The sequence below is a fragment of the Aristolochia californica genome, unplaced genomic scaffold (assembly GCF_029961685.1).
Source record: "Aristolochia californica isolate CCGP_79_NKW_82.1479 unplaced genomic scaffold, dmAriCali1.0.hap1 SCAF_2, whole genome shotgun sequence".
In the NCBI taxonomy this organism is placed as follows: Eukaryota; Viridiplantae; Streptophyta; class Magnoliopsida; order Piperales; family Aristolochiaceae; genus Aristolochia; species Aristolochia californica.
Genome location: NW_027181881.1, coordinates 42161847 through 42171671, shown reverse-complemented (window position 1 = coordinate 42171671; position 9825 = coordinate 42161847). Strand labels below are relative to the sequence as shown.

General features: G+C 41.4%; 1 protein-coding gene across 1 annotated transcript; it reads left to right on the top strand.

Moving 5' to 3' along the window:
- The first annotated feature begins 1521 nt into the window (after positions 1 to 1521).
- On the top strand, positions 1522 to 7876 carry LOC137955376 (respiratory burst oxidase homolog protein E-like). The gene is made up of 15 exons (XM_068802289.1): positions 1522 to 1561; positions 1677 to 2446; positions 2533 to 2692; positions 2843 to 2891; positions 3008 to 3121; positions 3287 to 3706; positions 4144 to 4527; positions 5140 to 5235; positions 6115 to 6230; positions 6324 to 6494; positions 6563 to 6722; positions 6808 to 6996; positions 7160 to 7288; positions 7471 to 7549; positions 7633 to 7876. Exons 2-15 carry the CDS (start codon positions 1876 to 1878, stop codon positions 7740 to 7742), a joined length of 2748 nt encoding a protein of 915 aa, XP_068658390.1. The 5' UTR covers positions 1522 to 1561; positions 1677 to 1875; the 3' UTR covers positions 7743 to 7876.
- Positions 7877 to 9825: the final 1949 nt, after the last annotated feature.

The window sequence follows — 9825 nt, the reverse complement described above, 5'->3', positions numbered from 1 at the left end:
GAGATGCATTTATATCAAAAACATTAAATACAAAAAAAAAATAACAACTAAAAATTAATTTACTTCAAGGAAATATAGTTGAGTTAACTTTAATACCCTAGATCTCTGCAACATGGTCATTTTTCCCAAGTAACTCATCGTCATGCACCTCTAATAGTAGATATGATGAGGGACTATCGTCTGATGATATAGGACATCTTGTAATACCCTAAGTGGACAAGGAGGCATGATATAAAATGATATGCACAATTGTTCATAATACCAAACTTGTGTCAATCAAAAATCAATAACACCAAAAAGTTTAAAATAAATAATTAGAAATAAAGTGTAACACACTAACGGTGTTTACTATGAAAAGTTATTCAGATTCATCATTTTATGAATAAATTTCCTCATCTCCTTCAATATCTTTTTCATCTTCTTCGTCGTCTTCTTCCACCGTTTCTTCTTTTTCTTCCTCATACTCGTCTTCTAACTCTACTTCATATTTTTAGAGTTGTTCACATAGACCTTTGCATGTTGAGGGCATCAAAGCATGCATTGCTTTGATATCACTTTACCATACAATATGGGTCATTAGACTTCAAACTCATGAACCTGACACCTCCTAATCTCACTTCATTTGATCTTAGAAATTGGCCAGACTTTTAGGGACTTTCGTTAAGTAACCAACCCGTTGGTGCATAGCATTTCGCTGTTTAACACAAAATTGAAAGGAAATAAGAAAGCAGGTAGGGGGCGAGGCTAACATGGATGGCGATTGATGTCTGATACCCTTCTAGAAACCCGTATGGGTTACATGGATCCATTCTGTTTTCAATGGGCCCATCCAAAAACATGGGCCTCCATCTTTTGTTGCTTTTCAAGCGTGTGAATCTGAGGACAACCACCCCGTCGCCTAATAATACGGTACGGCATCATGAATCCAGACCAAATCGATCTATTATGATTTTGCTGTTTCTTATTATAATTGAAAATTGCTCTTCATTTTCGGATTTAATTGATAAATGCTATTCCCATGTCACCTTATAATGATAAATGCTTGTTTTTTACCCCAAAAATGGAAATAATTGACGTTATCCGAGAAAGCGTGGTTCGTTGGTAAGTCACAATTTACGCACCCGAGCCACACCAAACGAATCGACCCACTCAGTTCCCCGAGTCGCACCCCAAGGTCGTGCGACAGTTACGGATGGGTCGTACAAAGTACATAACCGGCGATGGCCAGTAGGAACTCGTGACGTTGCCGGTGCCCGGTTCCTCACCCGCCGCCAACCTCCGCCTTGACTTGGATGGACGAAGCTCGAATAGCCGTTAGTGTCCCCCCCCCCCTGCCTTTTTCCCTTTTACATTACCCTCCAACTAACCATTTGAAAACAACGCCGGCGGAGACTAAAATGCCACGCGGCATTTATATATATCATCTAATGATCTATAAAAGAGGAGATGGAGGGAAGCCCTCTCATCAAGCTTTCTTTTAAAAAGGGGGTTTATTTAAGAAATTAGTAACTGAGAGCGTCTGGGTTTCAGGGTAAATGGTGGAATGTGAATGATCAAACTGGTCAGATTTCTTTAGAATAGATTAATGCGAGTCTGTTTTGTTTTTTTAATTTTGATTGAGATTCGTATTACAGAATTTATTTTTCTCATGATTTTCCTTGGTTGTGTTTATATAGAGTTTTCTGGAGTTCTTCAACAAATCTCAACAACTCAGAGACGGGGACTCATCGCCCTGCGTTGAAATCGAGCCTCCTGATCGGTTCGCCCTGTTTGTTTTAAGCTGCGTTCAAGCGTGTCAGGGAAGGCGCCTTCGGTGGCGGAGAGACAAACCCGGAGGGGGGGGAATAAGAGAGGGAGACAGAGCGGTCAAAAGAAATGCGGACGCCGTCCGCCGGAAGCAGCTCGCAGAGGTCGAGCTACCACCGAAGCTCCGAGTATTTGGACAGTGCAGATCTCGATTCGGGGGAGTACGGCCTTGGTGGACCAATGTTGCCGTTTTTTCTCAACGACCTACGCAGAGGTGATCAGAAAGATTTCGTCGAGGTAACGCTGGAGATTGACGATGATTCGATCGTCGTTTGCGGCGTCACGCCGTCCGCAGGTGAGGAACCGCGTGGAAGCGGCGCAGGTAACGGATTTTTCAGTCGGAGCTCTTCGGTCACGTCAAGAATACGGCGTAAATTCCCCTGGCTGAGATCATCTTCGTCCCGATCGATGTCATCGGCGGTTGAGGAGCCAACGATCTCAGCCCGCGACGCTCGCAAAATGCAGGCAAGGCTGGACAGAACGCGTTCTAGCGCCCAGCGCGCGCTCAAGGGTCTGAGGTTCATAAGCAAGACGACGGATACGGTGGATACAACGGAGCTCTGGAAGACGGTCGAGTCGCGTTTTGACTCTATAGCGACCGATGGTTTACTCTCCAGAGACGAATTTGCAGAATGCATAGGTAGAGAGAATTGAACTTTGATTTCCACCACTCTTTTTTAATTCCTGCAAATGTTGAAACACGTTAATCTGCTTGGATTGCTCAAGGAATGGTCGATTCGAAGGAGTTCGCAGTGGGAATTTTCGACGCTTTGGCGAGGAGGAAGCATCAAAATATAGAGAGGATCACAAAAGAAGAGTTTTACGATTTCTGGTTACAAATATCCGATCAGAGTTTCGATGCGAGGCTTCAAATCTTTTTTGACATGTGTGTTTGACTCTCTCTCTCTCATCAATTCCTTTTCTATCAAATTTTTGGGTTTGGCGGCCTATTTGCCTCTGAAGCCTCGAACTTTTCTTTCTTTTTAATGTCAAAATCCCCTTACATCACCGCTTTTGCGCCTTCTCTTTCATGTAGTGTGGATAGCAACGTGGACGGAAAAATCACGAGAGAAGAAGTGCAAGAGGTGACTTTATCCTGCGCGCCATGGCGCATGTTAGTCAGTTCCGTTTTTCCTGGTTTCTCATCCCGGTTTCTTTTCAATTAATTTCTCACTGTTCGTTCTTGGCTTTCCTCCTACAGCTCATAACGCTGAGTGCATCAGCAAACAAACTATCGAAGCTCAAAGAACAAGCAGAAGAGTACGCGGCGCTTATAATGGAAGAACTTGATCCAGAGAATTTCGGCTACATTGAAGTAAGAAAAACGACTGCTTCATCATCTGAAGATTATCGTTTCATAACTTCTACGGTGCTTTATGGTTTATTCAGATATTAGCTTGATCGATAAATCGATTGCCAAAAATCCGAAGCTCATCCATTTTAAATCAGTCCACGTTAACAGTAAAATTTTCAATTTCAGTTGTGGCAGCTGGAAGCGCTCCTTCTGCAACGGGATAATTACATGAACTACAGCAGACCTTTGAGCACGGCGAGTGTAGGGTGGAGTCAGACTATTGCCGTGAAGCCAAAGAACGTGGTGCGCAGGATAAGCTCAACGCTGCGGTCGCGTATCCAAGAGAACTGGCAGCAAGCGTGGATTATCCTTCTCTGGTTCCTAATCTTGGCGGGGCTCTTCGCGTGGAAATTCGTCCAGTACAGACGCCGAGCCGTCTTCCATGTGATGGGTTACTGTGTGACCACGGCCAAAGGCGCCGCCGAGACGCTGAAGCTCAACATGGCCCTCATCTTGCTTCCGGTCTGCCGGAACACGCTGACGTGGCTCAGGTCCACCAAGGCCAGGTTCCTTGTTCCCTTCGACGACAACATCAATTTCCATAAGGTAATCCCACCTCCGATCCCGGTATCCTAGTATCCAGATCTCTGTGGCCTGTGGGCACTGATTGTGTCTGTGTGAGTCCTTACGTGTATATTAGGTAGGTTGGCATTTTCAGAAGACCATTGGAGATTTGAGAAATTGTTTGACATTATGCTAACGGACCAGTGCTTCAATATCAGGATTACTTTCAGGTAAACCATGATGTTTGTTACAGGAGACAGAAAAAGAAAGCAAGTAATGATATCAGATCAGCTATCCCTTCAACTGGGGTTGAAAGCGTAGTTTAGTCAATTAAGATCACGTCTTATTGTTTACTTCTGTCGAGAATCGAGATGACCTTTTCCACAGTAGTTTTGGGTTCTAAAGTCATATCGTAAATAGCAACTTTCAGCGACTCCGGTACATTTTATATAATACTTTCGTTGCTGTAATTATTGCAGATGATCGCTTTTGGGATTTTGATCGGGATCATCTTACACGCGGGAAACCACATAGCGTGCGATTTCCCGCGTCTCATCAGCTCGTCTCCGAGCAACTACCAACTCATCTCGTCCGACTTCGGCAAAGACAAACCCTCGTACGGCAGCCTCATATCGGGAGTGGAAGGATTAACCGGGGTGGCCATGCTGGTTTTGATGGCCATCGCCTTCACCCTCGCCACCCACCGTTTCCGGAAGAACGGAGATAAGCTACCCCCGCCGTTGAACAGGTTGACGGGTTTCAACGCCTTCTGGTACTCGCACCACCTCTTTGCTCTCGTCTACATCTTGCTCGTCGTCCATGGTTACTGCTTGTTCCTCGTCCACAAATGGTACCTCAAAACGGTGAGCTCGACTGCTTTGAATTCACATCTATTTTAGTAATTGTAATTGAGATGGTTTTGTCTATATCTTGCTAAAGAAGACGCAAACGATAAAACGTGTCAACGAGCAGTAGGTGGGGAGTGTGGAATATGGTAAACAGAAACATCGCGTTCCTGCATGTTGTGTATGTGCTCACGCACATGTCACCAGTGTTTTGTTAGCTAGACAGCTCATCCAGATAGAATTAGTCACAAACACATTAAATCAATACCGCCACCAGAGATTGGGCATAGACATAGTAGCAAAAGACGTGCAAGATACAGGAGGATTAAAGAAAAAGACCAGTTCATTTTACTGATTATTTTGAAATCTCTTTCATGATTCATCAGCAGAAAGCAGCGCTCGCCAACAAAAATGATTTCTCTTTTTTGGCTTTTGCTTTCAATGAAGATTTTTGAGTAACATTTAGATTTTAATATGTATATCATACCGCCAGAATATGAATCAACACTGGGAAAATGAAGATATAATCTAATTTTATGGAGAGAAATAGGCTGTACTTTATGTTCTTCTAAGGGCGATTAGTCGTTTCATTGTTATTTTAATTGCTAACTCTACTATTGAATGTAACAGACGTGGATGTATATCTCAGCTCCCTTGTTGCTCTATTTAGGCGAGCGGACGCTCCGGACATTCCGATCAGGATATTACCCAGTTACAATATTAAAGGTATTTTTTTTTCTTTTTATATTCTTCCTTTTGTCAGCATGTTACTCGCATTCTGTGTAGTTACGATTCCGGATGCATGTGGTTACTAACTTGACTTTTTATGTAACCATTCATAGACTCATAGTTGAATTATTTTGAATTAAATTGTCTTTAATGTCATAAAATCTTCTTGGTTATTGTTACCAAAACCAGACTTTACCAGCCAAGATGTTAGTTCAAGTGTACTAGATAGGGTTACCTAGGAAAGGTATCATAGTGCAAGTGCCCAGAAAACATTAGACAAGAGTATAATTTTCAGGTTTGTTTATCATCTTCAGGGATCTTAATCATGGTCTAGTGATAGTTTTTTTTGGTTTGAAAAGGTTATTAGGACAGTTCATTCATGCGGAACCCGTAAGAATGGCTCAGATTGTCTTGCCTAGACACATCTCAGGGAAACCTAGATGCTTTCACTGCGAAGAAAGTTGAGACTGCTAAAGAAAATGAAATGATCTTTGATTTTAACTCTTCTCAATTGAATTGAAGCCGTGAATCTGCAAAATACAAGTTAGGAGAATGCACTGAAGTCAAATTATTGTAATATCAAATTCAAAACCAACTCTATGGTCCACCTACCTCATTGCGTATATGAAAGAGCTTCACGGTCTTCAACTGTTTCCTCTCTTTAAGTTTTGGGAGTTCCTTGATTGCCACTCCAAATAATATTAGGAAAGATGGAAAGATCCAATGGTTCCAAGTTACAGTTTTTGGTCATTGTGAAGAAGACATGCAACTTTTGTAGTTCTTCTAATTGGTAGACAATATTGGGCCAATTTCCTTTTAGTTTAGCTGGAGTACTCGATGGATGATTTTAACAATGCGTATCGTGTTATCTTTTAGGTTGCTGTGCTTCCAGGAAATGTCTTGAGCTTGATAATGTCTAAGCCACAAGGTTTTCGCTATAAGAGTGGACAATATATCTTTCTGCAATGCCCCAAAATCTCTCCATTTGAATGGTGAAAACCACGACCTTGACTTCCCAATCTCAGTTATTCGATCTTGGCATTTCGTTTCAAACTTAATTCAGCTAACTATCTTGAATGTATCAGGCACCCTTTCTCCATCACTTCTGCTCCGGGCGACGACCATCTTAGCGTCCACATCAGAACAATTGGAGATTGGACACAGGAACTAAAGAGGGTATTTACTGAAACCGGCAATGCTCCAACCGTGATTGGCAGAGCAAAGTTCGGTGCAAGGGGAAGAATAGAGCAGAAAGGGTAACTTACTAAACGCCTGAATTAGGGTAACCCTATCTATTCCCCATACTGAGAACCAATTTGCGCAGTTTGCCGAGATTGCTTGTCGATGGACCATACGGTGCACCTGCACAGGACTATGCAAACTATGATGTGTTACTTCTGGTGGGACTCGGAATCGGAGCAACACCATTTATCAGTATCCTGAAAGACATGCTGAGCAACACAAGACTGGCCGAAGACCAGACAGTAAGATTTGCATTTTGCTGATTAATTTCCTTAGTCATCCTCAACATGGCTTAAGTTTGTTTTATCTTTCAATACTGGACAACAGGACTCAAACACGGATACTAGCCGATCCGACGATAGTCTTAATAGCTTCGGATCGACAGCAACCTCATCTAACAGCAAGAAAAAATCTCAGAGGACAACCCACGCACATTTTTATTGGGTGACAAGGGAACCTGGATCCTTTGAGTGGTTCAAAGGCGCCATGAACGAAGTAGCGGAAATGGATCAGAAGGTGAGCTCTTCCTTCTTTAAGAACTATGATATGCTTTTATGGGTACCTCATGCCCATTATTTCCTAAACTAACATCAGAGTCTCGCCGTTTCGGTGAACTTATTGTCAATAGCAAACAAATCTCGGATGTTAACGGAACGTTAATTGTTTTCTGTTGTAACAGGGCATCATTGAGATGCATTATTATCTCACAAGTGTTTATGAAGAAGGTGACGCCAGGTCGACCCTCCTCACAATGGTGCAGGCTCTCAACCATGCAAAACATGGCGTGGACATTGTCTCTGGCACGCGGGTAAGAAATTACACATCAGAAAACAGAAATAAAAGGATCTCCACTGTAGCAGAGTAGTTATTCAATCTCTTTACTAATGGCTACAAAAGAAAACTGAAGATTAGAAAACAACGGAGAGCTAACAGAGAATTTTACAAATTCGAAGAGAATAAGATGATAACAGGCGAACACACTAATTTCAGGTTAGGACTCACTTTGCAAGACCGAATTGGAAAGAGGTGTTCGGAAAAATAGCTGCCAAACACCCATATTCGACAGTTGGTAATATATACTTCTACTGTGTTTCTGTTTGACTTATATCGAAAGGAAATTTACTGAATGGGTGGCTTACTGCACACGTACAGGTGTATTTTACTGTGGATTCCCCGGGTTGGCAAAGGAGCTAAAAAGATTGTCGCAAGAGATGGGTCAGCGGACATCCACGCGCTTCGAGTTCCACAAGGAGTATTTTTGATCCTCAAGGAATGAGCGAGAGAAAAAAAGGAAGCTCAAAGGTCTGCGAGGTTTCTCCTCTTTTTGTAACTAAGAATTAGAAAAGCATTTTCATATGTAAAATGTAAATAACATATTAGAAATGATATTTAAAGAGGAAAGGAAGGAAATACAAAATTTAAAATTCACTTCCAACCACATCATAGCCTACTGCTGCTGACCTTTCAGAAAAAAGCAGACACATGGACAGATAACCAAACTTCTTGTTGACCTAGTCGAGACAAATCAAAGATCATTACGACAACAACTGAGACCACTCAACCGACTTTATGCAATTCCTTGGACTAATTATCATCAATCCGAGCATCCAGGGTTTTCTAATCGCCGAGTTCCCGAGAAACCCCTTTACCTACCCTCAGAATCGTATAATATCCACTTATAATGCAAAGTCGACGACACCTTTTTCCCGTCACAACTCGGACATTTTCAGGCGTAGACGTGCTTCCAGCCTTGTTCTTTTTTATTTTTGGGGAATGACGGCAGAGAGTGAATATGTTGTAGACCAGCTATACAATATTCCCCTACAGCAAAGACAATGGGCGAGAGCGACAGCTCCACCCTCCCCAAAAATGAGCTCACCAACCAGCGTTTCTCTGAAATAATAGACTAATTTAGTAGGAAGAAGTTGCCCTCCGGAAGAATATTGGGATGTCCAAGGCAATTTAGCCTTTAGGAAAAGTCATTCCCCCCTCACACTGATGAACAATTCGCTGTTGCAGTCCTTACATTTGATGTCTGTCAAATAAATGGACTACTTAAGCAGGGAAGACGCCGACCTCCTAAAGGAAATGGGAATCTCTGAAGCAAGTTTAACCTTGAGGAAGACCTGCACCGACTCATCATAATGTAAAGTAATCGCGTTTATGTATCTCACGTTATCAAAACTTTTTCATGAGCATAATTTTAAGGATCCTAAACAACATTTCAAAGGTTTAGGGATTTTTTTAGCGGGACGACACACCCCCTAATAATTCTTAAGATCAATCATAGGCTTAATTTCAATGGTTTCATATCAAGTACCCAACAGCCAATTTCTACCAGGAGAAGCAAGATGAGAGATACATACGAAAGAAATACCACATCACATCTAAGTTAGAAAAACTTGCCATGGACAATAGATGGCACACCAGATGATAAGGTCTCATTAATCATCCTTGAATCTCTTGAGCATTTTGGCAGCCCATCGCCTAAATCTTTTCCTCAGCATGAATCCAACAACAACACCAATGGAAAAGCTGATGGCACATGCCTTTGAACATTTAAGCAAGGTTACTGCAGACCTGTAGATTTTACAGCCAACCAACAGAATTACACTTAGAAAAACCAAAAGACAAAGAAAAAGAAAAATAAATCTGCTTAATGACAGAAATCACAGCATGATTAACATTAGTACATGATCTTTGCAGCAAGTACGTTTTCTTTTTAACAGTATATGTACTGGTTATCAGGCTATGGAGTTGATAATTAAACTTTTTAAATTATATCTCTAATTAATGAGTGCAAGCTTTTTTCTTTATAAGGCGAACACCACATGAAAAGGCCAAATAAATGTCAACAGCAATTGCAATGTAATGAAAGCACAGGATACAGTCCCACAAGGTCATTTTTCTTGAGGAACAAGTTTTCAAAGTTTTTTCTTAGGAAAAATTCAAGAGAATCATGAATTAGTATCTGCTTTTCCAGTGCAGTAGTTTATATTAAATAGTAACATCCTTTTCCTGCTTGAATTTATATTTATTGTTCCATAAAAAATATTCAATGTGCTACAACACTTTTTTATGTGGATTGAGGCCTTGGCTCAATGGCGAACTTGTGAGGCACTAGGTTTTAATCTCACAGGTGCAAGGGTACATGGGAGTGTATACAATAAAATAGTGAGAGAAAAGGATTGTAATAATCCATGTAGGTTTTTTTCTTGATGCCTATTAGAGATATAAAAGAATTTTACTACTCAAGAATTATAACTCATAAAACTGACTATTTGCGGAAGCATGGTTTTGTATTCCATATATAAGATCATAAAAGTCAGAATCTTAGCACATTTG

Bases quoted from the DNA above. Each gene is read 5' to 3' on its own strand.
- LOC137955376 (XM_068802289.1), top strand. From the start codon at position 1,876: ATGCGGACGCCGTCCGCCGGAAGCAGCTCGCAGAGGTCGAGCTACCAC. The intron at 2,693-2,842 runs GTGTGTTTGACT...TCTTTCATGTAG, and splicing joins CTTCAAATCTTTTTTGACAT to TGTGGATAGCAACGTGGACG. The intron at 7,289-7,470 runs GTAAGAAATTAC...CACTAATTTCAG, and splicing joins ACATTGTCTCTGGCACGCGG to GTTAGGACTCACTTTGCAAG.